A 27766-nucleotide genomic window follows, 5' to 3' on the forward strand; every position below is an offset into this window, starting at 1 on the left:
GGCCGTAATTTGATTGGCTCGTTGCTTCCGATCTGTGTCATCATGAGAAAATGTAGAAACACATTACGAACATTCAATCAGTTTGTCCCGAACGAAGTTTGATCAACCGAGATACTTGAACACTAGTGAAGTGGATGTGGGGGTTCTTCCTGTCTCTGTTTCGCGAGTTATGAAGGTTATCAACTTGATAACGGCATATATATAGCCTGGGCTGTCTGCATTATTTTCCTTCAGGAAACGCTACAATCCGATTCAACTCAGCCGTCATCATGACTTCGAAAGCATTCATGTTCTTAGATCCATCAACCTCACTAGCATGCGCACAATCTTTTATTGCGAAGCATTTTATCATCGTGGGTGTTGCACTCATATACCTTGCCCTTGTTCGTTGGCTACGTTACAAGCGTATGGACAGAATTGCATCTCCATTTGCAAACGGTAAAAGGCCGTTATCGAGCATGACTACGCAAGAAGCGTTCGAGATAATGGTCCAGCTGCAAGCGCTCGAGTTTCCCTACGCGATGAAGAAGGCGCGAAGTGTTGCGCTTCTGAAGGTATGTGATAGTACTCTAACGCTTGTGGTACTGACGCTGACTTAGTTATGTAGGCGGGCGGGATACCCACCATGTCCAAATTGTTCGCCGTCACTGGCCAGAATAACATCAGAAATGCAGGAAGGCGAGCTGTTGATACGGAGATTCTCCTGCGCGAGTCACAGACACAGCCACGGGATTCTGAACGCTATATGGATGCGGTTGCACGAATGAATTACCTCCACGCTCGATATCGTAAAGCGGGAAAGATCCTAGACGCAGACCTTCTGCACACGCTGGGCGACGGAGCATTGGAAATTCTACACATCATAGACAAGGAAGAGTGGCGAGAGCTCAGCGACGTCGAAAAGTGCGCTGTGGGAATATTCCACCGCAACCTTGGCGAGGACTTGGAGATTCCATTTACTCCATTGAAAAGCTTCAAATCGGGATGGCAGGATGGGTCACATTTTGTGACTGAGCTGATTGAATGGACGAAAGGATATGAGAAAGAGGTTGCAAAGCCGACGGCAACAGGAGATCAGTATGTAAGAGTTTATGTCGACTCAGCTACGAACAAAATGGGCAAAAGAGTCACAGCGTTCATTAGGCGGGTTGTTGGTTCGGATCTGGATGATACAATGAGGACAAGCCTCTGCATCGAAGCCCCCGGACCATTCATTTACGCTCTCCTCTTCGCTATCAGGAACACCCGCAAGATTCTCCTCCGCTTCCTTATGCTACCCCGCCCAGAGTTTCTTGCTTATCATTCTGTCGCGTCCGTTCCAAATGCTGAAGGCCTGTATAACTTCAGTCATGGAGGTTTCCAGCCCTGGTATGTTCGACCTAGCTTGTGGTCAACTTGGAGTCCTGGGGCAGCGCTTCTAAGGATGTTTGGTGCTAGGAAACCCGGCAGCAAAGGCGATAGATATAAGCCGACAGGGTATGATTTGAAAACAATTGGACCGCCACCGCAAGAAGGGAAGGGCTCTGAGGAGATGAGGGCGGCAGTCGAGTTTATGAAGGGTCGGGGAACAGGGGAGTGTCCGTTTTCAGGTATGAAGCAGCGTAAGGATTCTGATCTGGCGAAAGGGTAAAATAGTCACGCAAAGGGATTCATGATGACTCAGGTCAATCAAAGCCTTGGGGGCCTACGGACACGAACTGTATTGATAGAGCTAGATATTAGACGGCCTTGCCACTGCCAGCAGAGAGAATGGTCAATCGGCACTGGCTATACTCCTACTTTAAACGTCCACACTGGACTGTGTCGCGAAGAGGTACATAAGCTATCACTAGTGATAGGATAGCATGCAGCCCCAGATAGCATATGACTTTCCGAATTATAGCTACTACGAGATCTCTGCTGTACTCTTAGACGTTACACTCTCTTCCCTGCTCTAATTGTCATAGCGCTTGTGGGAGCAGCTTTTTATCACACGACTCCACAGCAGCTATTCTCTCAAGATATATAGGCTATTTCTACCTTTTTATAACGTACGTGCATGCTTCGCGGATCAACAGGCTGTCATAAGGCGAAAAGAGGACTGCTAACAAGTTTGCGTTGGCTCCTATGTACATAACAAGAAGAACAAAAAGAAGAGTAGTATTTGCCTCATGTGCTATGTATCTTGCGTTCGCTATTACAAAGATAGACATGTAAGAAGTCCTTTATCGTAGCCTCTTACACCATCATTTCAAGCACACTGCTTTCTAGCACGGTAGACTATCCTAAAGACGCTGCTAACGCTGTAACAAGATAGACTGCGATACGGGAACGTATAATCATATAGTAGAGGCAGCCCCTTGATGATATTCTCGTATCTCTTATACTATATCATATTAGAGTAGGTTGTGGCAGGCTATCATAGAAGTAGTTCGATAGAGTGCTAGTGTAGATATATCGGGAAGCTTGCTGACTTTAGAAGCATGCAGCTATAATATTTTACATTTTTATTCATGTTGTTGATTAGGCTTATATTTATCAATTTATATTACGTTTTACATAGAAGTTGCAATGTTAGAGGTAGTCGATAATACGACCTAGTTTATTTCGCGCACACACAAAGTACCGTTGGTTTTTCAGCTTAGAAGATTGGCTCTTTACGACCTAGAGATCTCATTCGAAGCTCTCTCGACAGCAACTTAAGACTCAGGCCTCACAGCATCTCATCAAAAACCACACGTATATGAAAGCTACCTTTAAGAAAGAAGGTATATCGGTGACAACGAAATGCAACCGAGACGAAGGAAAGAGCGACGATCATAGTATCCGACAATGACTTGATATTGCTAGCTAAGCGCGCTTCGATCGACCGCCAGCCGAAGACTGCGACTTCTACCTTCGCACCATCTAACCTTTCCTCGAGATGTCAACGTCGACCTCCCCAAGGGCACCAGAGTCCTGGTTCCAGTCACCAAGAGTAATGCCGTAGTCCTTGTTACGGTTTTGGATCTGAAAGTTGTTCGACTTGGAACCCCAAGGGCAGGACCAGTAAACGGTGCAGACTCTGTTGTCTCCGTCATAGATGTCACTGAGAATTGTAGTATTAGTCAAAGTAGGTGACGAACTGCGCGAAGTTGCGATCATCACTTACAATTTACCCTCGGTGCCGGAAGCGGAGTCAGAGCGTCCACAAGAGGATACCTTCTCGCTCGAGCCTGCGCCAACGCTCACTTTGTTCACTTCACCAGCGCCTATTTCCGCGTCTTTGTTGCCGTTCTTGTGGAATTTACCCCCTTGAAAGGTGCGTCAGCGATTGATCTATCGGAAGTAATACACGATGATGGTAAAGTGATCCGGAAACGGAGATGGGAAGAACCTACACATGGCTTCCGCGTTCTTGATACTGATCGATCCATTTCGGAAACTGTTGATGATATGAATGACGACCCATTGTGCGTATGCCATGATGAGACGATGTAGGTGTTGGAGATTGGTGAGATATTGGATTGAAGTGGTAGGTAGCGAGTGCTTGGATGCTGGGAGTGATTGCCTGGAAGCCCAATATATACCCAGTGGAGATTTTACATGAGCTTACGTGTCTATGGCTCCTCTTACATCCAAAAAATCTAACTCTGTGATTATGGAGCTTCGTCCCAGGAATAAACAACGACACCCTCATTCTCTCTCAGACTCTAGTTTGAAAAAGCAAGCACCCTCTGATTCTATGAAACCCAACGTAATTCTCGCTCGACAATAACCATGTCTGGAAAATGCTACTGACAGCCTAAGTGGGACTCCACTATCGATAGTCATGTGCCTGAGACTGGACACCGGTCTCTGCAGTTTCCATTCGAAACAAGCAAGCAATTGTCGCCATTAATTGCGCAAAGCGGAAGTTTGGAATGCAAGTCAGTGTAATGCGTGCGTATCTCTTCGTCGCAGTATCCGATTCCAGCAAATGCGATGTGCAGGAGGGCTTCTCGCGAAGCCATCATGCAGGGCGATAAAGCGGTGTAGGCTGCGCAAAGCCACCCAAACGGACTCCCCGATTGCTAATGTTTCTCCGTAGCGAAAGCTAGCCTGCCATCTTGACGCACAGCATCACAACATCGCTAACTCCGCTACAACGGGAGACCATCCCTAAGCACTTTCCTACCCAAACTCGGATCACAGTCGGTGAATCACGCCAATACGGAGGTCTTCGATAGCAGCCAGTGTATTATCTGTACTACACTAGACCCATATACATTGCTGAAGAATTCTATCACGAGGCATAATGTCAACGAGCTTGGGCACGTCCATCTACCGAAACCGTAATACGATTTTGAGAATAACTGAAATCCTGATTTGTCTAAGCTGACTGAGCTAGCAACAGTTAGAGCCAATGCTATGAGAACACGATTGCGAATCATCCTACTGCGATGTGATAGACCTAAACGTTTACGCATACTTTGTACGTAAGAAACAAATTTCCTGCCAAGCGCCCAAGTGAATTGTTCTCGTACCGTCTGTGCACATTGAGATGCCACACACTCGAAGCATATAGACATATCGAGCAGAGGCCGAGATTCGTGGCGAATTGAAATGTCTGGTGGAGATTGTCATGCAAGTCATCGCACGCCGCTACCTCGATTTGGAAAATGCGAACGCCACCAGAACGGCCCGATCCGACTACGCTAAAATTTACAGGCCCGGAGGTGCAGACGGAAAAGCAGGAGGACGGTACGTTACCCTTCGCATGCGATCCACTCCGCAAAAGCAAATCTCGTCACACGCGTCGTAAGGTTCTTTGTGTTGGAGGGAACGGAAAGTCACCACTGCCTGGGGGGACAACGATCCGAGCCGCCCGCGAGCACCCCCGCCTGCAGACACGATAGTCTAGCCCAGTCAGCACAGTTGATCTCTAGGTATAGCGGTGAAGTGAGGATCGATGCGAAGGACTGGCAATGCGTCCATCGAGTTCTGTCAAACCTTTCGGCGCCTAGGTAGGATGATCTCAATGCAGATGCATTCCTTGAACACACCACATATGCTGCATGCAGCTGCGGAAGACCTTTTTGTGGTACGCAGATCTTGCTCGACGTATGGCTGACTTCTCGGCGCCTGGTTGCACGGATTTCGAGGTTGCATCTGGCTCGAAATCGAGGACTCCAGGTTGTACATTTACAGCGAAGATGTTTTAGCACGACATTCCTATACAATAACCAAGTATCTATTACTCTCGCAAAACGACACCTAACAATTCCAACAACATTTTTTCACCATGGGAGAAGTAGTTCCGTACAAGGCAGGCATGCAGCGTGGACAAGGGTGAGATCTGCCTTCCGATTCAAAGGAGCGGCAAACTAAGCATTCTTCAAGTTACAATACCTATCTGCAAGCGCTTTGTGTCAAAGATGCGGTTACTATCGAGCGTCACGATGACAAGGACCCTGCATTTAAAAGAGAGTATTATTCTGAATTCATTGAAGAATACGAGTAAGTATATCATCTTGCCCAGGTAGCGTCACTTGCTTACGTAGTTGTCTCAGGAAGATAGCAAAGAGCATGAGAATCAGTGCTGGCGCCGCTGTCTCCGGATGGGGTCAAGAGGGCAATGTCAATGTCGATGTCCTCAATCGTAGCGAGGTGTGTACAAATACTCATTTCTCTAACGACCATAGGCTGAGTGACATATAGTTTGAGACCAGCACTTTGACATATGAGGTTAAAGTCTTGGTTCAGCACCAAGTAAGCGTGGTTGATAGGCACTCCTTCAACAAGATCCAGACGGACAACAAGCACGCGACATACGGTGACCGTTTTATCTCCGATTTCATAAAGGGCGGTCATTTCTACGCCCGTGTCTCTATCACAGCGAAAAACTCGTCTGAGACCAGCGAGCTCAAGCAATCGTAAGCGTCCACCGTTAGCTGAGTAACACAGCTCTCCAGTTCTTTCGGCATTATCAGCATCCCGCTAACTTATTGAATAATAGCGCTGAAGTGGCTATGACTATGTACGGCGTTTCTGGAAAAATTACGCAAGAAGTCGAATCAGCCGTCAGCTCCATCAAACGAAACGCTTCGGTCAAGATCACCATCATCGAGTCCACGGGAACCAGCAAGAGTGGTACCAGTGGAGGAGGCTACGCTGTCAAGGCTGAAGAGAGCTCTGACCTTCTGGCTGTGAAGGAAAAAGCAGACCAGTTCTATAAGGACGCGGATACGGGAAAGCATTCTTATGTGTTATTGTAGGTTGTCTCTCATTCTGGATATCAGATGAGAGATTCGAGGCTAACATGGCTTGGCACAGTGCGGTGCTGGGAAAGTACAGGAACCTCTCCAACTTTGAGAACTATTTTACTCCGTTCGATTACCAGATCGCTAGTTTGAGGGTGAGCTGCAACCTACTGATTAGACACTATCCATGCTAACGATCTCGAAAAGTCCTGGGCGCTTTTCAACGACTTCACGCTATACAAGGCTATCGAAACCATGATCAAGGCTGGTAAGTTCACTTGTAGACATTGGCTACTTTGGCTAAGGCGATTTCCATAGTGCCGACTAGCAAGTTCAAGGACGGTCCCGAACGAAAGACCCAATTGTCAAACCAGGCCATCAACATCTTCGAAAGTATACGAAACAGGGTGATCCGTATCTCCGAACATCCCGAGGAAGCCAAGCAGAAATCCGACCACATGGAACCGGACGTCTTTCGACTTGAGGTACTTGTAGGTTCATCCTCTCATACTACTTTATCCCTTTTGACATTCTAAGCTAACTGCTTCTCCTTCTACAGAATTCAATCCAGACAAAGCTCTTCCATGCTCAATCTAAACCCATCCCTAACACCGACGATTACTGGACCGACGTGATTCTGCCCTCGAAGGGCTCAGGCGAACAGCATCTCTTCACTTTCCCGGCCTTCGACTTCGGCGATTTGATCGGCACCGAGGTGGTATCTTTTGGGAAGAAGAATAACGGCGAAGAATACAATTGCCTGATTGGCGAGCGCGCGACGAGCCTCGATGGCTACAAAGAATTGAGTCACTTCTGGATCTTCCCAGACAGTGTCGAAAAGTTCGCCATGCAGATGTATGGAGTCAGCAAGGTCTCGACGAGGAACTACATGAGAGTATATGCAGCGGACCAAAGCGATATCGAGAACCCAAGGCCTTACCAAAGGTTTTGGTTCTTCGTGCCGTCCGCTTGATTGGATAGGTATCTTGGCGTGACGTCATGCCAGTTCTATCTCAGCAAACCTTCAGCAAATACAATACAACACTCTCTTTATACTGATACAGTCTTGTGCAGCCTGCCTCTACAGTGCTATAGGTTACTGTGATCCAAATTCGGCATGGCGGGAGCTCAGCCAAGATCCACGCTTAGAGAAGTCTACCCCGCTTCGTCATCCCCGCACCTAGCACCTCTCCCAAACTTCAATTCTAGCCACGAGTCTTAGCCGGCAAACTGTTTCGGCCACCGTTTTCCGTTCATCTGGCTTGGCTAGGACAAGTCAGCAACCATGTTCCCAGCCCATCGGGATGACTCGCAGCACTGCCCCTCCGATCTTTCCAATCCTGTCGCGCCTACCATTCCATTGCATCGAGTGAATTAGAAGTGAATAGAAGGTATATATAACATTAATTGAAACCATCATAGCTCTCAAGCTATACCAAAAATCTCTAAAGGCATACTGAGAACAATTCGTAATAATGAAAGCCGGCCAGTGGGATCCGTAAGTGCACAAAACACTTCCGCTACTACATAAAACTCACGCGAACTTTAGCAAGGAGAAAAAGGTCGTCGTGAACGATGTGCCGAAACCAACCGAAGCTCCAAATCAGTTTCTGGTCAAGATACAATCTGCATCGCTATGTCACTCCGACCTCCTCCATACTATGAGGCCGGACTACGCTGTCACGCTGGGACACGAAGGAGTCGGCTATATTGAGTCCATCGGTAAAGAGGCGATCGACAGAGGCTTTCAAGTCGGCGACGCTATTGGCTTCAACTACTTCATCGGTGCTTGCTTTGATTGCGAAGGATGCATGGTTCACAATGTGCGATGCGAGACAGGTAACCAGAAACTGCAGGGTTTCGTAGTAGATGGATACTTTGCCGAGTACGCGGTTGTAGATTGGCAGAACGCTATCAAGTTGCCCGAGAATTTAGATATGAGCAAGACTGCGCCACTGTTCTGCGCCGGTATTACAGCTTTCCATTCGGTGGATAGCTGCGAGTTGAAAGCAGGAGATTGTTTAGCGGTAATCGGATGCGGTGGCTTGGGCCAATATGCTATTCAGTATGCAAAAGCTGTGAGTTTGCATACAAGCATGTACCACCAATCGGAAGCTGACAAGATCTAGATGGGTATCAAGACTATTGGTCTCGACATCAACGACAATCAACTCGATGTCGCGAAGAAGGTTGGCGCGGACGCTGTCTTCAACTCCATGAAGAATAAAGACTATCTTGAGGAGATCAAGAAGCTCACTGGTGGTAAGGGATGTCATGCTGCGGCTGTCTACAGCGCTTCAAACGCAGCATACGCAGGCGCGCCAGATGTTTTGAGAACAGGTGGACTACTCATGGTGATCGGTATCGCGCCTAAGGGACTTGACTTCATAAACACATTTGATCTGACGACGGGACGGTATCGCATCAAGGCCGATAGCACAGGTATTCCGCAGCGAATGAAGAAGGCAGTCGAGTTTACCGGCAAGCATAGTATACAGCCAGAAGTCGAGTTCCGCAAGATCGATGACTTGCCGCAGATGGTTGCGGATATGGAGGCTGGCAAAGCGGAGAAGAGGCAGGTTGTTGTGTTTTAGACTTTCGCTCGATCAATAAATCTGAGGTGTTTATGACGCACTCTTGTTCCCGAATGACCATACTTTGGAGTTGGTGAGCTGTCGACTGTGATGGCATGTTGTGTTGCCGCAAGGTTGCATGCCAGGACGCAAACACTAGCAATTTTCCTGCAGTCATTCGTAGAATGTGGCAATAGGTAGATCTTGTCGAGCGTACCACTACTCGTACTAACTCTTCACTAACCCCGCATGTCGAACTTGGTCTCCGCGTTTACCTCAAGTCGGTTATGCATGGTTACTTCTAGTGGCTATATTTGTAAGACAACCAAGTACATTAAGTCGCATACACTGCCAACAGCGAGACGTTCAGCTCTGTAACATAGCTCCCAGTTGTGTGTCAATATGGTCCACAAAACCATGGATGTACGTCGTATGCCAGTTGCTTCCCAAATACATCACTAACACCTCAACAGCACGAGTTCTCATATCCACAGTTCTCGTGGGACGAACAAGAGAACTACCAGCGTCAGTCGACCATCTGAACTTTCAACCCTCGTCCCATCATATTCTGATCCCTCCCTTAGCCTGCATAAAGCTCTCCTTCTTCTTCCGTAAATCACCCACCGTAACCGACGCCTTTTTTCAAAAGCATTACAACCACATCCACTCCGATCTCACTGTCGCCTGCAAGAAGTTTCATGCCGTCAAGATAGCCCGCTACGTCCAGCTTTACCAATCACCAGGCCTGAAAGGTAGATTGAAGGAACTGGGCATGGACGTACTGGAATACGACGCATGCAGTCAGATCTGGGTGAGGAAGTGGGAAGATTGGGAGGCGTTTGCGGGGAGTGACGAGTACCGAGCTGCGCTCATGCCGGATGCGGAGAAGTTCATGAATTTAGAGAAGGGAATTCAGGTCATGGCCGGGTGAGACTCACTTCTTCTCGATTTGGTTGGTTAGTGTGAATGGGTTACTGATAATGACGACGGAGCTAGGTACGATATGATCTGCTTTGGAAAAGCGATTCCTGATTGCGATGCTACGGATGGGATTACGCGTGAAGGGGCTGCGTAGGTCTGGAAGCCTCACTGGCGTAGCTTTGGAGCTGGGACTGCTGGATCTTGGTAGTGGGAGGTGCGGAATAGTGCTAAAGCATATGACTCTTGCGGGCCCTTTCTGTACGGCTAGAAGATTACTTTCCAGCAACTTGTTGTATTAGAGCTCCATTGATGTTGCTGTTGTTCTGACGATAAATGTGCGTGTCGCGTAAACCGAGAACCCACTGGTAGTGATCTGGGTGTCAATGTCTCCGGCCTAGTTCAGCTCCTCTTCAGCTCAGTAATGATTGCATGTCTCTCCTTTACTAGCATAGGCTACACGATGCGCCATGCTCTGGCACGTGTACTGATCCTTGTCTTTGCTAGCGAAAGATAAAGTTATGGGTATGGGAGATAAACGCTCACCAACATGGCAAAGTTCGATCGGAAACGTTGTTCCAGGCGAAGGCGATCCTCGCCCCTTGATCGTTCGTCCCCATTTCTGGTCAAGCGCTACGACCCAGCGCTCATCTTCTCCGCACCCAACCCCGGATACCCACTTCCACATCCACTACCCCGGATTATGAGGATGTACATCGATCTACTGGTAACAATGGCGCGCTCCAGCCAATAGCAAAAGTTGGCTACAATGATTATCTGTGCTTCTGTGTATCCGAGATGCGGGGACGTCGAAGCCTGGATGTCGGGGCTGTAGTGGCTTAACGCGTTTGACTTGCACACATGCACAACCTAATGGAGAATATATGCAAGCCGTGAGTGGTCTCTTTGCGACGATCTTCCTACTTGATCATACATTGTCGTACCTGTCTCAAGCGTGTATCCTGACACCACATCATCATGGTGATAATAGCCACCCACGAAGGCAATGCTCGCCGTTCGTCAAAAGAGAAGACAGATGTCGAGCAAATCGAAGCTGTTACAACAACACCACCACAGACGCTCGTTTCTTCAAATGCCACCACTATAACGCCAAAGACATGGTTCGTCATCTTCGTCTTGTCTTCAACGTTTGGTCTCTCCTTCTGGCCGGTACCTACAACCTCTGCTATGATGTCTCGGCTCGCTGTCCAGTTCGGTGACCCCACGTCGAGCGCATGGTATATACCCGCGTACACGACAGCGAACGCCATCGGCTTCCTGATAGCGGGAGCAAACTCTGATCTTTTTGGGAGGAGGTGGTTCTTGTTGTTTGGCAATGCATGTTGTTGCGTTGGGTTTATCGTCACCGCGACGGCGAAGGGAGCAGATCATTTCACAGCGGGATTGGCGATAACTGGTTTTGGAGGCGGCTTTGCGCAGATGGCTATGTGCAGTATCCCCGGTGAGTGACCTGGGCTGCCATGTGTGTGCCAGTCGGTCTGACCTTTGCAGAACTCTTACCAAACAAGTTTCGACACATCGGTATCTGTCTTTCGGATGGTTTCGTCTTCCTCATCGTTATAATTGGCCCCATTGTTGGGAGGGTAAGTGACAAGCTTGAGGAGACATCGTACAATGACTGACCATCGATTTACAGTACGCTATCGATGTTGATGCGTGGCAATGGGTTTACTGGGCTGGCCTTATTGCCCAACTTATGTCCTTTACATCCTTGTTCTTGTTCTACAAGCCCCCGAAGCATCCCAAAGGAGTCCCATGGGACGAAGCAGTCCGAGGCCTTGATTATGTGGGCACTGCGCTCATCGTTCCAGGCATCTGCCTCACGCTTGTGGGCATCGTAAACACCACATACAAGCCAAGTTCAGACGTCACTGTCATAGCTCCTATGGTAGTTGGGCTGGTCCTGATCGCCGCTTTCGGAGTTTGGGAGACGCTGTCGAACACCAGGTTCAAGCTCTGTCCACCGCATCTGTTCCGGAGCCACAAGGGAAGAGAATTCACGGCGCCATTCATCGTAGCATTCATCGTAACGATGTTCTACTACTCTGTCAATATCATCTGGCCGACCATGGTGAATGTCTTTTACCTGGGCCCGAATGTGTCTCGGAGTACAGAGCTGCTACTCACACTACCACCAAATGTCGGCCTCGTATTTGGATCATTGTGTTTGATGGCTTTTGGCAACGTGCTAGGACACTGGAAGTGGACTCTGATCGCTACTTGGACTGGGATGGTGCTCTTTGGCGCCTTGATGGGTCTTGTCACTCCATTCAATCAAAGCTTGATGATCGCATTCTGCTGCATCAATGCTTCGTTCTTCGGATGGGCGCAGTATGAGTCCATCGCGTTTACACAACTTGGTGTGCCGCAGCAGGACCTTGGCTTCTCCGGTGGCCTGGCGGGCATGGCTCGTTATGCAGGAGGATCGCTTGCTCAAGCCATTTACACCACGATTCTCACTAACACGCAAACCACGCGTGCTGCTGCTACAGTTCCCGCTGCAGCTATAAGGGCAGGCATGTCGTTGGAGAATGCGCAAGCTTTACTTGCAGCTCTTCCTCTCGGTGCTGCCGCTATCGCGGAAGTGCCAGGTACGACCGCCGAGGCTCTGGGCGCTGCTTCTTTGGCATTTCAATGGAGCTACGCGCACGCACTGAAGGTTGTGGCACTCAGCAGTCTGAGTTTCGGCATTGTGGGCTTGCTTTGCATCTTCTATTGCGAAGATCTGACGCCTAAGATGACGGACAAGGTGGAGGTCTTCCTTGAGAATGACGTGTACGCGGACAAGAACGAATTCCACTGAAAATCGAATCGGCTATAGCTTAATTAATGGAATGGCTTCACTAAAATTTTACATTCGAGCTTCACAATGGTGTGGGTATCGGAATCAGAGATGGATGCTGGAGGCTTCGCCAGACGCTTCGGGCGTAAGGCTTGACCTCATCGCGTGGCCGACGTCATGGTCCTCGCGCAATCGTCTCACCACCATCCTTTGCTTTTCCTCCCCTCTCCTCAACCTCCAACGCCCGGATAGTAACGCGCCGAGTAGATAATGCAAATACCCGATATTCTTCCTATTTCGCGCTTCTCCAGCCATGAGTAACTGACGCGTCCGAAAGAGGTTAGGTTGTCTCCAAGCCGCGGCTAATTTTTCGGGCGCTTTCTGCGGCAACACTACGACAGATTGCTAGCTGACGGCCCGTCAAAAAATCGGTCCCCTCAGGGTGTACTTCGCAATGCGACGCGGGGCTCTAGAAAGAACGCGTATGATCTTTACAGCCGGGAGTGGTCGCCGAAAAATCGATATGCAGCACCAACGCTACGTCTAAACACCAGTAGCTGAACCTTCAGCACACAGCGAGTAGACCGGACAATGTCCCGTAAAAGGGATACGACTGTCTAGACTCCATGGCTCCACTATCGCAACGGTAACCCCACCTTCCATACTGGTACGCTATGCAAGGAGACAAGATGTAGCCTCTGTGGCTGAACGACGACGCATGGAAATCTTGTCTCTTTGTTCCTCCCTCAAGCCCCAATCGCTTTCTCCCTACAACAATGTCAAAGTCGGCTATTGTGTTTGGCGCTTCTGGCGTGACAGGTCAGTAAAACCATGGGATATCGTGATAGGGCCATACGCTGATATTGGTTCAATAGGCTGGTCTTTCGTCAATGAGATCCTTTCCGATTACCCAAAGAAGGACACCTGGAAGCGCGTCCATGCGCTGACAAACCGCCCGCTTTCCCCGTTGCAAACACAATGGCCAGAGGACTCGCGCCTCAACCTGGTATCCGGCCTTGACCTACTCTCCCATAGCCAAGAAAGTCTTGAGAAGGAGCTGGCAGAGAAGCTACCACAAATTGAGGAGGTGACACACGTCTACTACCTTGCATACAAAGCGGGCCTAGATGTACAAAAGGAAATGGAAGAGGCCGTGGAGATGTTTTCCAAGGCAGTGAAAGCCATGGATAAACTATGTCCGGCTCTGGAATATGTCGTGCTGCAAATTGGCACAAAAGTTTGTAAGGCCTCACCAGCCCTTTCAAGATACCGGACATTGTGGAACTAACATACATCAGATGGCGTCCACCTCCTCGCTGCGCTCCCTTGGTACGACGAGACCGCTCCCCCAGGCACGACCGGACCTAAACTTCCTCTACCTCCACTCAAAGAAACCTTTCCCCGTATACCCAGCCCGTACGCCGAGATGCTCTTTTACCACGCACAAAACGATTGGATCGCCGAATACGCCAAGGACAAGAAGTGGAGCTGGATTGAGACTCGTCCAGATATCATAGTCGGCTATGTTCCGAACCAGAACGCATACTCGCTCGGTACGACAGTTGGTCTTTATCTAGCGCTGTGGAAGGAATTTTATGGTGAAGGAGCGGAATGCCCGTTTCCCGGCACAGAAGGAGTCTGGAAGGCGCTGAGTAATGATAGCAGCAGTGATATGATCGCTCGTCAGACTATCCACCTGACCCTCTCCGCCAAGCCGAATAAAGGAGAAGCATTTAACATCGCCGACTCAAAAACACCCTCGAACTGGGAGGAGAAGTGGCCTGTACTATGCTCCTACTTCGGCCTCAAGGCCACTGGTCCTGCGCCCACTCCCATCGACATACGCAAGTTTATCGAAGACAACATGGAGACCTGGCTGGCCATGGAGAGGAAGTATGGCTTGCAAAGTGGACATGTAGATGGTGGTCGTGGCATGCAGATTGCCGAACAAATGCTCATGACTAAGTTTGACTTTGACAGACACTTTGATATGAGCAAGACGTACGGAACGGGGTTTACGGAGGAGAGGGGGACGAAGGAGTCGTGGGGAGTTGTGTTTGATAGGATGAGGAAGGCGAAGATCATACCATAGATTGAATAACGACTACCAGCCTAGCTAGACTAGGGAGCGGAAGAATGCAAAAACATGAAAGAGCATTGCGGCCCAGAGGCATGCATGAGGTCAGACAGTTTCAAAAGAGCAACCACAGACGGACACGCATTCATGGAGGTTAAGAAAATGCGTATTGCCGCAATATACATGGTCCGCTACGATTCTCAATAGGCCTTCACAGCAGCCAACTGTAAGATCCTGTCCGTGATGACGGGCTTCTCCAACGGCTCCGTCCTGTTCTGCGGATCCGGCTTACCATCCCTTTCTGGCGGGCCCTGCTTGCGGATATTGCAGTGCGGCCAATGTGTCGTACCCTGCCACGTCTTGAACAGCTCAGCCTTGAGCTCGCGATCCTCCTTCTTCGCAAACTTGGCCGGCGTCATGCAGACATACTGGACGTGACGGATTCGTTCACCTTGTGGGAAGCAGGCGTAGTGCATAGTGCGAGAGTCCCTGTGCGACGTTAACTCAAGTGATCATGAAAGAAAGAGACAATGTTAGGGAAACTTACCAGAGCACCAAGTCACCAGGATCAAGGTTCACCTTCTCCAGTGTGCACCCACGGTCCTTGAACCACTTCACATCCTCCTCCTTGAAGATGAAGAGATCCTTGAAGTCCTCCTCCTCTGGAGGCTTATCCTCGTGGGCGTCCTGTTCCCTTTGTTCGCGGAAGAAATCGTCAAACAGCTTGCTGCTGCCCTTCATCAGAATCAGACCTCCGTCTTCCGAGCCGTTTGGTTGGTAGTTCAGTAGACCCTGTACACACTGCATGCCCTTGCGGTGCGGCGACTGATCGCAGTGTGGCCACGGGCTCCACTTGAGGTCTTTCTGACGCGGCAGTGTGATGTTCATGCCGTCGAATGAACAGAGGAGCTCCTCGGTGCCCCAGAGCTTAGCAAAGGTCTCGATGACTTTGGGCTCGGTGCGAGCTTCCCTGGACTTGCATTAGCATGATGACAACATCTTCCCAGACATGTGACTTACCAAACGAACTTCTCGTGCGTGCTAGAGTAGGCAAAGTACATGCCACCCTTGAAGCTCACAGGAAGGTGTTCTTGTGTCCATGTTGACTCGTCGTTAGGATCGAAACCACGATCAAACGACTGAAGCCACTCGATCTGCTTTTGCTTGTAGTATTCTGCACGCTCGGGTGTGATAGCGCCTTTGATGATGGCTGTGCCGTTCTTGTGGAATTCGTCGCGCCAATCGCCATATACTGTGCCATCGTGCGAGATGAGATCAACGCCGCTATCTGGCTTTGGCTCTTCGGCGTGAGGTGCCATCTTATTGGGAGGAAAACTGCGATGTATGCTATAGGTGGTATTTATGATAGTGTTCAGGTCTTCAACTTGCAAGTGTGAATTGGAATGAAGGTGTGGTAGAAACACTTTGGGTTGCACTCGACTGGTGTTATATGCCAGAGCGTGAAGCAAAGTTCGTATGATGTTGCACCCGTAATGGTAGTCGTTGTTTGGATATGCCGGTGCAGCGTTGCCGACCAGCATCGGTAACTGTGGGCGCCATACCCCGCGTTGTTCACAATCCAGGATTTGTGGGACTCGGAACATGTGGGGGACGGGGACAGTTGACGTTTCGGATACTTGCCGAGGTGGACGCCGCTACATTGCAAAGTGCGCTCGACGCGTCGCGTTGAGGGGTGCATTTGTTTGTTGTTCAAGTAGCTGTCACGATCTTTCTCCGTAGATACTCAGTTTCCTCTCTCTTCCTCCCTGATACCTCTCATTACCCTCAGCTTCCAAGATGCCAGTTCCCATGCAAGTAGCCTACAAGCCCATCTCTAAGCCAGAGGTGGGTGTGAACAATTACCAAGGCTTCACACCTGGCAAGACCGAAGTCCTCCGCAAAGGCGAAAAGCCACACAATGCTCGTGCTCTTGAGTCTGACATTCAGATCGATCACGATGTTGAGATAGTGGTTAGAGACGGCTGTCGTCTTTACGTCGACATCTACAGGCCTGCCAATGTTCCAAAAGACGAAAAACTACCGGCGGTAGTAAGCTGGTCGTGTTACGGAAAGAAATACTCCGCTCTTCACATGCTGCCAATCTGCATTTGGAATTGCTGTGTGCCAAATGAAGCACTCAGCGGACTGGAGAAGTTCGAGGGACTTGACCCAGTTGTGTGGTGTCCGCGTGGCTATGCGATCATATCGGTCGACTCTCGCGGTACGAGCAACAGCGATGGATCCATACCAGTACGTTTGTTCTTTTGTTTTCCCGTATCTAGACTTGGCTAACCATGGCAGATCATGGGTTCTCAAGACGCAGAAGATTGCTACGACGTGATTGAATCCATCGCGGCGATGCCATGGAGCAATGGAAAAGTAGGCATGGCGGGCAACAGTGCTTTGGCTATCATCCAGTGGCATGTTGCATCTCTGCGCCCACCCCATCTCGCCGCTATCGCACCTTGGGAGGGATCCGGCGACATTTACCGCGAACAATTCTGCCGAGGTGGCGTTTTCACAATGTCGAACTTCGACCTCATTACCCACTTCATCATCAAGACGAACAACCCTGGCGGCGGCATCGAGGACTTCGCTGAGATGTACCGACGGTCACCTGTCTCGAACGCGTATTGGAGCGATAAGCGGCCTGATATGACGAAGATCGAAGTACCCGTATTCATTAGCGGAAGTGACTTCTCTAGTATACATACCATGGGAGCCGTACGAGGATGGCTTGAGGTGCCTCATGACAAGAAGTGGATCCGATGGAGCTCACACCAGGAATGGTTCGAATTATACTGCGACCCTCATGCGGACAAGGAATTGCATAAATACTTCGACAAGTATCTCCGGGGTGTTGACAACGACTGGGAGAAGATGGCGAGAGTGCGATGGTCGGCGCTCCAGTTTGGTGACCGAGAAGCCATTGATGGCATCGAATTCTCAGACTTCCCTATACCGGATACGCAATACAAGGAGTTCTACCTATCCGGCGCTGGTCTGGCCGAGCAAACTCCTTCCAAGACAGAGATCGTCAGCTACAACTCGGAAAACCCGAAATCGATCGCTGAATTCACGTATAAGTTCAGACAAAAGTCGCGGTTGATTGGTCTGCCGAAGGCTGTTCTGTACATGTCAGCACCTTCTCATAACGACATGAATGTGTTCGTCATCCTTCGCAAGCGAGACAAGGACGGAAAGCTGCTTATGCATCTCTGCTTCCCTTTCTCAGCGATACCTTCAACCTACAAGAGCATCGAGGATATCCCCGAGAAGGAGCGAGCAAGCTTGAACTTGCACCTGGGTAGTGTAGGGGTGTTGCGTGCCAGCCATCGTGCATTCGACCCAGCGCGAAGCATCCATGAACAGTTTCCATTCCACCCGCACGATAAAGAGGAAAAGATGACTCCCGGAGAGGTCGTGAAGCTGGAGATAGGCATTTGGTCGATGGGTGTGGATTTTGGCGAAGGCGAGTCTTTGAGCGTTCAAGTTTCTGGAACTTTTCCCAGTATCGCGGAGTACACGGCTTTCTCGCAACCCCGACCAGATCATGAGAAGAACAAAGGAGAACATAGAATACATGTCGGATCAGAGACGCCAAGCAGGGTTATACTGCCTTTTGCCCCTTTGTAGCTATATATAGCTTTAATGAGGTCAGCATACAACGGGCTATTCCAATCTACGTCGCATCTGTGAGTGTATGCCATGTCGTGATCTAAGGATGTAAAACCTGCCTTCAGGAACGAAAACATAGATGACAGTGTGGTGTTGGTGATCCGGCTTGGGCATTGACGTAGCAGTCGAGCTACCAAGCATGGCTGTCAGGATAGAGTATTCACTTGCGACATCGCAAAGGCTGTGAAAACGGGTGCACGTCCTTGTCAACAAAGTCGGTAACTGCGGTTGCAGAAGCTGAAGTCAGCCAAGGGTGGTTGGGAATTGCATCGTACTGATTGGTTGGAGATGGCCCTCCTTCCGCGAGCTAGCCCACTCTCCGACACACGCGCTACCCCGGATTTCCCCACAGGTCATCTAAGCAACCCCAGATGAGCCTTTGCACAGGAGCTGTGCCGCGTAACGCTCGTGAAGTGGAGTTCAGCTGAGCGGGGATGTGAAGCCGGTATTGATTTCCAGACCAAGGCTTGGAAACGCCGACGATTTCATCGGCCGTGGTGCGAGTCTGAAGGCGAGCTAAACGACAAGAAGGAGTGCCACGCACCAAGCAGGGAAACCTCCAAGAAGAGGAGCCGAAGTTCATATCAACATATAACCAGCTGTGTGCGCATATCATCCGTCTGCATCTCGACGCTGTTGTCCCTTTGTGCTCTTCAGGTTTGGACGAGCGGGTTTACATCTTCATCAACAACCTTCTTTTTCTCACCTTGTTACATCGCAAGTACTTCGTTTGCCTTCGCAAAGATGCTCGACGACATCAAAGACCCCAAGGCCATGGAGACCAAAGTCGAAAGGTATGAAGTCGTTTCAGATGGCGAGACAGGCTTTGCGAAGCCCATCGTGGAGCCGGCGGCGATGGGAACGGTGACCATGACCAATCTCGACGAGATTTTCTTGATTCCAGCCCCCAGCGCTGATCCTCGAGGTTTGTCCTCCGCGACACTTAATCTTGCGGGTGGCATTCGTACTAACCTCTCTTATCAGATCCATTAAATCTGTCCAAGTTTCGCAAAATTCTCTTCATCGTGCTGGTGTCCATCTTCTCCAGTCTGGGTCTTGCACTGGTTTCGGGTTTCGGTGGTCTTCTAACCTGGTATATTCCTATCTATGCCGCGGCTGGGGCTACTTATGGTCAGTGATCCCCAGATTTCGTGTCTGAACTGTATTGACCAGATTTGTAGCGGACATAACGGCGCTTATGACGTACCCGTCAATGTTCATGGGCGTGGGAAACCTCGTTTGTATGCCGCTGGCTCTGGCGATCGGAAGACGCCCTGTCTACCTTTTTTCGCTACTTCTCCTCATCGCAGCCTCTGTCTGGGCTGCAAATGCCAAAAGCTACAACGAACACCTTGGGGCCAGGATGCTACTCGGGTTCGCTGCCGGTCAGAGCGAGGCATTGGTTCCGATGATGATTCAGGTAAGGACATCTGATTTAGAACACCAGGACAGGTGCCTAACGAAGATGCAGGAAATCCACTTTGTTCACGAGCGCAGTACCTTCTTGATGTGGCAGTCCGCTGTACAAACAGTATTATCGGCTGTGTATATCATCTGCGCGTCGCCAATTGCTGGAGCTGTTGGTCCATCTAACTGGTATTACCTTGGTTCCGGACTTTGCGGAGCCACGTTCGTCGCCTCGATTTTCTGGGTTCCCGAGAGCAAGTACGATCGACCTATGACTGCTTACGGTCAGTTTTCCGCAGAAGAAGGAGGCGAGCTAGAGGGATCTAGAGCGACTGCACCACTGCCAGCTAAACTATCCGAAAGGCCCCCGCTGGACTTCACAAAATTCCTTCCTCGTACCACGTGGTCGGACATGCGCCTCTTCGTCAATGAGCCGGAATGGACGGAAGGTGTTTATGGCTTCGTCAACACTTTCCAAGTCATGTTGTTCCCTAACGTGCTCTGGGCCTTCTGCTTGAATGGTCTTACTATTGGTGTCAACATCGCCATTGGAACGACTTACGGCACCATCGTACATGCGCCACCATATAACTGGTCTGACAATGCTGTCTCATATGTCAATGCTGGTCAGATCGTGGTCGCCTTCGTGGCATTGCCACTGCTCGGTAATGGCAGCGATGCCATAATCAAGTGGCGAGCAAGGCGCAATGGTGGTGTACACGAGCCCGAGAATCGTCTACTACTGCTTTGGATCCCTTTGCTATGTGGGTGCCTTGCTGCCACTTTGTATGGTGTGGCAGCGGAACATCCAGGAGACTACCACTGGTTCGTCTACGTCTTCGCCAACGCAGCGTACTACTTCGCATTCGTGGGCGCAAATATCGCCGCGATCACGTACCTCCTTGACTCTTACCCGGCACGTGCAGGGCCTATTCTTGTTGTTATCACAGCTCTACGAGGTTTTGTCTCTTTCGGTACCAGTTATGGTGTCGCCAAGTTCATCGAGACGGATGGGTACGACGGAGCCTTTGGAACATACGCTGGATTGACTGCGATTTTCGGCCTGCTGGGTATCCCAGTCTTCCTGTATGGTAAGAAGATTAGGGCATATACCGGCAAGTGGGCGATGAAGAAGGCATCAGGCCATCCTTCGATGTCGCGCTAAGAAGACAATCTACTCCGTATTCGCGGCATTATGGTCGAATATTCGCGTGGACGTCAGTCAGAGGTGTTCGTGGTAGATTTGCGTTGCGGTGACGTTGTGGTACTGATGCTTTCGCATGGCTGGAGAAGTGTTGTCGTAGTCTAGTCTTTGCAGGTCCTGAATGTAAACATCGCTTGTAGTCAGATCGTTGTAATCTCAGCCGTGTGAAGATTTTTGCTGCGATCAACTCGACATGACGCTTCTTATCCAAACAAGTTGATTATACAGTTATGCTTGCGAAGTGGAATTAGCATTGACAGGTTATGATCCCTTGCGGTGGTCCTCCGTTGGTAGCCTGTCGGACCCGCTTTTATGATGCCTTTTGATGGAGAATGTGGCCATGTACATATGGCAATGTCGGTGTCCGCTATCGTTGCTGACGGATCCTAACAAGCGTAACGCTCAGACGCGTCGGCGGGTCAGTCTATGAGCATCAAAGTGAAGTTCTTTGGATGCCAGCACACTAAAGGAGGTGGTGAGCATCTGATTTGGGGTAGTTCAGTGCGCCCATCTGGTGGTGGGCCGGCCTTCACATCCGTGGTTGCGTTGACGCATGAATGTCAAGGAGGATAGTTTATTGATGTCATTGTTTTTCATTTTCGTGAACAAGAGAAATGTCCCAATCTAGACTAGCGTGACGTGCCAATGACGCGCGAGCCTGCTCTTTCACCACTTACTCACCTCGGAGGAGCTTCGACATCATCTACCCACCGATCTCGCCATGCTTAGGCATCGGCCTTGATGTACGGAATACCTGTCAGCTTGAATGTCCTCTCATCCATGACCGGCTTGTTGACCGGCTCAAAGCGGTTGTGTGGGTCATCTACTCCCTCTCTTTTCGCGACATTCGAGCCTGTGTGCCTAGCGTTGGGCCAGTGGGTTGTTCCCACCCAGCGCTCATATGCGTCCTTCTTCCTTCGCAAATCCTCTTGGGTCGCATCTTCGACAGGCATGTAGCAAGTGTAAACTGCAAATCTGGGCTGGTTCGTCTTCGAGCTCAGGTTGTAGTGGGGGGTACGAGAGTCCCATACGAGCAGATCGCCGGGGTCTGCGCACACCTTCAACCACTTCAGACCCTTGTTCTCGAGCCACTTCATACCGTTCTCGGTGAAGCCATACCATTCTGGTGTCCACGCTGGGATACGTTCCTCATCGGCCATGTCCCTGTGGAATTCGTCGGAAAGCAGATGTCCGCCAGGACACACGATCAGACCGCCATCATCCGGCCCATTGGGAAGTAGGTTCACCAAGCCTTGCAAGCATCTGAAACCGGGCTTCGCGGGGTCCTGGTCTTGATGAGGCCATGGCTTGTTTGGTGCAATATCAGAGCGACTGGAATAACTGTCAGCTTGTTCGAGAGATGCATGCACCTTACGTACGGCAAGGTAAAGTTGATCGCATCGAACGACACAATCAAATCCTTGTTATCGTAGACCTTTTCGAAGGCTCCGACAACGCCAGGCTCTCCTCGAATGGACCAAGCAAAGTCTTCGTGCGTGACAGCATACTGCAGGCACATGCCTTTCTCGGTGATCAAAGGTAGCTTGTCTTTGTGAACTGTTGACATGTCATTACGGTCAAAGCCGAGGTTGCTGGGCAATGTAAGTGGTTTGCGACACTAAGTTGGTTTCTATGCTTACAATCCTTCCAACCAGCTGTACATCTGGTCTGCATACTTGTCCGCCCTCTCTCTCGGAATCGCACACTTGATGACTGCATAGCCGTCTCTGGCTAAATCATCCCTCCAGTCGCCGAATGTCGCATCAGAGCCGTCCACTCTCATGCGCTGATCTTCGACAGCCTTCAGCGTTACGGGCGCCGTCTTCGTCGTGGTCGAGATCATATTGTTGGATATGTCGGTTTCGAGGCTGCTTGACAGATTGGATAAGATCTGATTTGTGAAGAGTGGAGGTTGCTTCAGAGGTCATATTCAACATTTTCTCGAACAAGGTTTAACCAGCGTGCGCCGTACAGCCTTCGACGTCGCCCACACGGGCCGAGCCTGTTCAAGCCCACATCTCCGAACCCTGGCGACGACGACAACAATAACGGTGTGATATCCGACATGTGTGAAACCGAATTCAGAATGCGGGGATAATAATAGAGCAGTTCGTAAAGTGGAGGATACGCACCAAGTCTAGCAGGTTCGCGCGCTTGCGCAGCTAGTAGTTGTCGATTATTAGTTACCCACCTGCTCAGTATTCGCCATCAGCATGTCTTACTCGTCTTCAATCTGATATCACGACCTTTCATCACTCTCTATCATCACTCTCTATCATCACTCTCTATCATCACACTTCCGACATAGGAGACGCTCGAGATGTCATTACCAATACCATTCCGAATCATTATCGTGGGTGGTGGGATCGCAGGATTGGCAGCTGCCATAGCCTTACGGAAATACGATCGCCAGATCACGATCCTGGAACAATCTCGACTCAGCACAGAGATTGGCGCTACAATCTCGCTCCAACCAAACGCCACGAGGATCTTACAGCAGTCATGGGGGCTAGAAGCCTTACTCGAGGACTCTAATGGTACAATCGACCACGGGTTCAGGATCTATAGCGTCGATGGCAAGATGGTGAACGAGATACTGCTACGAAGCAAGACACAGTATGGAGCAGACCGCATTTTGTGGCACCGTGAGGATCTTCATGCCTATCTCAGGGAGAAGGCCACAAGTACCGAACGGGATGGCCAGCCGGCGGTTTTACGTACCTCGGTGCGAGTGTCCAGCTGTGACTGCGAAGAAGGCAAAGTGATACTTGAGAATGGTGAAACTCTGGAAGCAGATCTTGTCATCGGCGCGGATGGCATTCATAGTGCCCTGCGTACTTCTGTTCTCGGTAAAGAGATTCATCCCAAACCCACGGGGTCCTCAGCCTACCGCCTTATGCTACCAACTGCAGTCCTCAACGAACGTGCGCCGCAATTCTCTGCGAACATCAAACCAGAACAGCCCTACACATCCATGATCATGGCACACTCCTGCCGGCTTATCATGGGTCCCGCTCGCGACGCAAAGCTCTACAGCATTGTCGGCCTAGCACCGGACGAGCAAATGAATGAAGATCCTGATAAAGCGCAGTCATGGGTGACGAAAGGAGATTCAGCAAAGATGTTGGAAACATTCAAGGACTTTCCCAGCTGGACCAGGGACATGCTTCGTAATGCTGACAGTATAGGCCTTTGGCAGCTGCGCGACTTGGATCCGCTAGATACATGGCATTCTGGGCGTACGATTCTCATCGGTGATGCAGCGCATGCTATGCTGCCCACCCAAGGTCAAGGCGCAAGCCAGACTATTGAGGACGCTGAAGCTTTAGGGGCGCTCTTCGATAGAATCGCTGAAAGGCCTACCAAAGACGAAGTATCTTCCATCCTCGAAAACGTGTTCAAGAGTCGATATGAACGTGCGAGCTTGATACAGCGATTCAGTCGCGAGGCTGCAAAGCCTGCGACGGAAAAGGGTAGCAATGTCATCAAAATGTGAGTATCAACCGGCGCATAGTATTTGCATGATCTAACATACACAGGCGCCCTGATGAATTCATGGAGTACAACTGCACATATCGGGGGGTACACGATTGGGAACAAAAGCGTTCGATTTCAGCAATAACAGTCGGTCTCCAGAGAGCTGCAGTAGCTTAGACTTGGTCAGACACTCCCGTCAGCATGAGTGTTTAAGATACCCAATCCATGCCTTCTCAAACGATGTATTTATTGCGATCACAGTCGTATGCCAAAAGCTTTAATAGCTGAGGTTTGAGTCGTGAATCATGGTTACTGCTGGGGGAATTGGAGGCTTGGCGATTAATGTGCCGACGGTTCGACTGCCGTAACTCCCCAGATGCACCCCGCATCTGAGCAAGGGTAGGTGTGCCCACTTTCCGAAACCCGAGAACGCGGTGCGCTTTGAACTACCTGCTCCTCTCCCACATTTCCGTTCTTCAGCCTTTAGATCATAATGTCTGTCGATATGGCGGTGACACCAACGAATGCGCGACCCTCCAAGCGTCAGCGGACTTCCGATGCCTCAATTGGTGCGCTTCAGTGTCAAGTCTGCCACCGGACATATGAACGTGCCGACCACTTGAACCGACACCTGGACTCACGTGAGTACTGTTCCCTGTTAACCGTTACTCAGCACTCTTCTAATCCTGCGCAGATCGCAATGAAAGATCTTTCCAGTGCGAGGAGTGTCCTGCGGCGTTCAACCGGAGAGACTTATTGCTGAGGCATCAAGCAACGCATACGAAGAATGCTAAAGATGGACTTGTTGGCCCAAACCGTGTAGCAGAACGTGCTACAAAAGCCTGCAACTCGTGCGTACTATCAAAAGTCAAATGCGACAACGGCAGGCCCTGCAAGCGGTGCCAAAAGAAGGGCCTATCATGCGTGACAAAGTTTTCCGATACATCATCATTCACTCAGTCAACTACGAGTGAACAACCACCGCAAGTTTTCGCAACACCTGCGGATGATCAAAGCAACCCAAACGGATTTGACGATGACATACAGTTGAATGGCGTGTACCTCAATGAGGCAAGTACTGAAGCACAAGCTCTACTCGATCTCTACAACACCACTAGCTATACCCAGCATACCATCCCTGCTTTCTTCGAGCAGATCATGGTTCCAGCACCGGACTTCATGGGCATCGACTACATGCAAGCGCCTCCAGATCTGACGGCTTGGATGCCTGAGACCGACTGGCTTGGTCAAGTCGACATCTTTGGCAACGACTTCACTCCGACTGTCAGTCAAATGCTAGAAGCGCCGGTGTCGCCGGTGACTTCTCTGCCTCCAGCAACGCCGCCGGCTGATACAGATGTTTCTCTTGAGAAGATCGATAGTGATTCCGCAAGAAGACGCCATGCAGTCTTCAAACAGTCTGCCTGGTAAACTACACTGACCGATAATCCGATCGGTGCTGACTCGCGTTAGGTTCTGGATTCCCGAGCGTAACCAGCACGCTTTCAGCGAGCACGAAAATATCGCTTTGGATGAGCGCAACATGGATCTTGCTTCGTCACCACATATGCCGTATGCATCCAACGTTGTGATTCCAGATCAGTTATCATCAGCAGCCCGTGATCGCATCTTCCAATTAGTCTCGAAGACTGCACAAAGCCAGATCACGATTCCATCTTTTCCTTCGCCAGAGTGCGTCGACAAGCTGATCAAGGTCGGGATTGCGAAAAGAACAGAGACCGATGCATGGATCCATCCATATACCTTCGAGAGCGAAACCGCCCGTCCGGAATATCTCACTGCTTTGGTGGCGGCTGGGTGTGTATGTTTCGGCGTACTATCGGTCAGCAGAACAGGCCTGGCGTTACAAGAGATTGTTAGGGTCGCGTTGAACAGGTTGGTGAGTAAAACAAAGAACCAGATCTGATGTTATAACCGGCAGAATCTGATATGCGCTCAGTCTGAGAACGACAACAGCGTGATCCGCGATTTGGAGTATCTCCAAGCTTCGATGCTATGGCTTGACATCGGAGCATTCTGTGGGTATAGAAGGAAGATGGAAATTGCTGAGAGCAGTTTGCAGTCTCTTGTCACGGTGAGACGCTCCAAAGGTATCGTGTAACAAGGACTGACTATGTAGGCACTGCGGCGTGCTGGCAGATTTGATCACATCCGCTATCCCGCAATTAAACCATCTGCCAAGGATAGCGACGAGGAACTACAGACGAAATGGAAGCGATGGGTGGAGCAAGAATCATACAAGAGGTACCGCAAACGTATCACACCCTGTCTGCTCGGTATTTAATTCAGACAGGTTGGTGTATCACCTATTCGAGCACGATATTCACATGACCATGGCTAAGCACCGCCCGCCGCTGATCACTTATGCTGAACTTACGCTTATATTGCCTGCGTCGAAAACGCTTTGGTTAGCACCTTCAGCAGAGATATGGCGAATACGCTACCTCGAGATGGATATCGTCGCTAGCCGTCCCTCACTTCAAACGCTTCTTAAAGACGAAGCCGCCATACTCTGCCTTCCTGCGGATATTGATGCGCAAGTTGCTCGTTCTTCCTACCTTCATGGCATTGCTGCTCAGACCTGGGAGTATGCACAGCAGTCTACGCTGATGCACGAGAGCAGTGATCCCTCTTCACAGCTCTGGGCTCGATCACGTCAGGAGAAACTGTGAGTACAAGTCCTCGCATAGCTAATAATGCTGATGCTACCCGGTAGATACCATTACTTGCAACGTGAAGACGTCCTGCCTAGCAACTCTCCGGCTGTTACCTGTCTATTCCATCAATTCTTGCAGATGTATCTGCATGTCAATCTCGATCTGATCACGCGGTTTGCAGGCAAATGTGGCGAAAGCGCTGCCAATAGCGCGTACACTCACCTCTCACCCTGGAGCCAAACTAAGGAAGCTAGGATCGCGATTTGTCATGCTGGACAGGTAGTACGAGCCGCTCGACATATTCCGCCATACCAGATCCGTGGTCCTGATTCTTTCATGCTGTATCATGCCATCATGGTTCTTTGGACTTACAGCATGATGGTGCGAGACCGAGCGAAGAAGACTGGTACCACAACGCCGATGCGTGCTCAATCAAGTTCGATTCTGGGCAAGGTCATCTACCTCGACGATGCTGCATCGGAAAAGCAGACTTCTATCAATTCCTTTGTTCTTATGAACAGTGGCATACCGTGCCTTCGTATCATCTCTACACACCAACCAGTAGCATCGGAGTCTGGAATGGCTGATCGGCCCGAAATCTGTAACCTCAAGTACCCTTCACAGGTCATGAAGGTCGGCGTCAGGCTTCTTGACACAACACACCCTGATGTGGACCGCGAAACTGGGCCGCCTCTTGTGCGCGCGTTGTGCGGACTTATGGAGGAGCTTGGAGGCCTTCGATGAGAGAACT

General features: G+C 50.1%; 13 protein-coding genes across 13 annotated transcripts; 10 read left to right on the forward strand and 3 right to left on the reverse strand.

Moving 5' to 3' along the window:
• Positions 1-458: 458 nt before the first annotated feature.
• Positions 459-1630, forward strand: AA0111_g8152 (hypothetical protein; the record flags this gene model as incomplete). Its single annotated transcript, XM_028654568.1, has 2 exons — positions 459-554; positions 608-1630. The coding sequence occupies 2 exons, from the start codon at positions 459-461 to the stop codon at positions 1628-1630; spliced, it is 1119 nt and encodes a 372-aa protein (XP_028504091.1).
• A 1256-nt stretch (positions 1631-2886) lies between these two features.
• Positions 2887-3444, reverse strand: AA0111_g8153 (hypothetical protein; the record flags this gene model as incomplete). The annotated part of the gene is made up of 3 exons (XM_028654569.1): positions 2887-3067; positions 3131-3272; positions 3360-3444. 3 exons carry the CDS (start codon positions 3442-3444, stop codon positions 2887-2889), a joined length of 408 nt encoding a protein of 135 aa, XP_028504092.1.
• Positions 3445-5242: 1798 nt separating this feature from the next.
• AA0111_g8154 (hypothetical protein) lies at positions 5243-7173 on the forward strand (the record flags this gene model as incomplete). The annotated part of the gene is made up of 9 exons (XM_028654570.1): positions 5243-5289; positions 5341-5457; positions 5511-5607; positions 5659-5873; positions 5957-6211; positions 6274-6355; positions 6408-6468; positions 6519-6691; positions 6760-7173. The coding sequence occupies 9 exons, from the start codon at positions 5243-5245 to the stop codon at positions 7171-7173; spliced, it is 1461 nt and encodes a 486-aa protein (XP_028504093.1).
• A 502-nt stretch (positions 7174-7675) lies between these two features.
• AA0111_g8155 (hypothetical protein) lies at positions 7676-8794 on the forward strand (the record flags this gene model as incomplete). Its single annotated transcript, XM_028654571.1, has 3 exons — positions 7676-7698; positions 7750-8278; positions 8330-8794. 3 exons carry the CDS (start codon positions 7676-7678, stop codon positions 8792-8794), a joined length of 1017 nt encoding a protein of 338 aa, XP_028504094.1.
• A 381-nt stretch (positions 8795-9175) lies between these two features.
• Positions 9176-9704, forward strand: AA0111_g8156 (hypothetical protein; the record flags this gene model as incomplete). Its single annotated transcript, XM_028654572.1, has 3 exons — positions 9176-9196; positions 9247-9298; positions 9358-9704. 3 exons carry the CDS (start codon positions 9176-9178, stop codon positions 9702-9704), a joined length of 420 nt encoding a protein of 139 aa, XP_028504095.1.
• Positions 9705-10669: 965 nt separating this feature from the next.
• On the forward strand, positions 10670-12515 carry AA0111_g8157 (hypothetical protein; the record flags this gene model as incomplete). The annotated part of the gene is made up of 3 exons (XM_028654573.1): positions 10670-11153; positions 11204-11295; positions 11349-12515. The coding sequence occupies 3 exons, from the start codon at positions 10670-10672 to the stop codon at positions 12513-12515; spliced, it is 1743 nt and encodes a 580-aa protein (XP_028504096.1).
• A 755-nt stretch (positions 12516-13270) lies between these two features.
• Positions 13271-14586, forward strand: AA0111_g8158 (hypothetical protein; the record flags this gene model as incomplete). Its single annotated transcript, XM_028654574.1, has 3 exons — positions 13271-13313; positions 13370-13735; positions 13793-14586. 3 exons carry the CDS (start codon positions 13271-13273, stop codon positions 14584-14586), a joined length of 1203 nt encoding a protein of 400 aa, XP_028504097.1.
• Positions 14587-14771: 185 nt separating this feature from the next.
• Positions 14772-15890, reverse strand: AA0111_g8159 (hypothetical protein; the record flags this gene model as incomplete). Its single annotated transcript, XM_028654575.1, has 3 exons — positions 14772-15060; positions 15119-15541; positions 15592-15890. The coding sequence occupies 3 exons, from the start codon at positions 15888-15890 to the stop codon at positions 14772-14774; spliced, it is 1011 nt and encodes a 336-aa protein (XP_028504098.1).
• Positions 15891-16368: 478 nt separating this feature from the next.
• On the forward strand, positions 16369-18207 carry AA0111_g8160 (hypothetical protein; the record flags this gene model as incomplete). Its single annotated transcript, XM_028654577.1, has 2 exons — positions 16369-16821; positions 16873-18207. 2 exons carry the CDS (start codon positions 16369-16371, stop codon positions 18205-18207), a joined length of 1788 nt encoding a protein of 595 aa, XP_028504171.1.
• Positions 18208-18993: 786 nt separating this feature from the next.
• AA0111_g8161 (hypothetical protein) lies at positions 18994-20821 on the forward strand (the record flags this gene model as incomplete). Its single annotated transcript, XM_028654578.1, has 4 exons — positions 18994-19174; positions 19234-19380; positions 19431-19669; positions 19721-20821. The coding sequence occupies 4 exons, from the start codon at positions 18994-18996 to the stop codon at positions 20819-20821; spliced, it is 1668 nt and encodes a 555-aa protein (XP_028504170.1).
• Positions 20822-21585: 764 nt separating this feature from the next.
• On the reverse strand, positions 21586-22703 carry AA0111_g8162 (hypothetical protein; the record flags this gene model as incomplete). Its single annotated transcript, XM_028654579.1, has 3 exons — positions 21586-22192; positions 22240-22452; positions 22501-22703. The coding sequence occupies 3 exons, from the start codon at positions 22701-22703 to the stop codon at positions 21586-21588; spliced, it is 1023 nt and encodes a 340-aa protein (XP_028504173.1).
• A 477-nt stretch (positions 22704-23180) lies between these two features.
• On the forward strand, positions 23181-24356 carry AA0111_g8163 (hypothetical protein; the record flags this gene model as incomplete). Its single annotated transcript, XM_028654580.1, has 1 exon — positions 23181-24356. The coding sequence occupies one exon, from the start codon at positions 23181-23183 to the stop codon at positions 24354-24356; it is 1176 nt and encodes a 391-aa protein (XP_028504172.1).
• Positions 24357-24830: 474 nt separating this feature from the next.
• On the forward strand, positions 24831-27759 carry AA0111_g8164 (hypothetical protein; the record flags this gene model as incomplete). The annotated part of the gene is made up of 7 exons (XM_028654581.1): positions 24831-24978; positions 25032-25764; positions 25811-26237; positions 26298-26432; positions 26478-26602; positions 26652-27026; positions 27075-27759. The coding sequence occupies 7 exons, from the start codon at positions 24831-24833 to the stop codon at positions 27757-27759; spliced, it is 2628 nt and encodes an 875-aa protein (XP_028504175.1).
• Positions 27760-27766: the final 7 nt, after the last annotated feature.

The sequence above is a fragment of the Alternaria arborescens genome (genome assembly GCF_004154835.1).
Source record: "Alternaria arborescens strain FERA 675 chromosome Unknown contig_20, whole genome shotgun sequence".
Classification (NCBI taxonomy): Eukaryota; Fungi; Ascomycota; class Dothideomycetes; order Pleosporales; family Pleosporaceae; genus Alternaria; species Alternaria arborescens.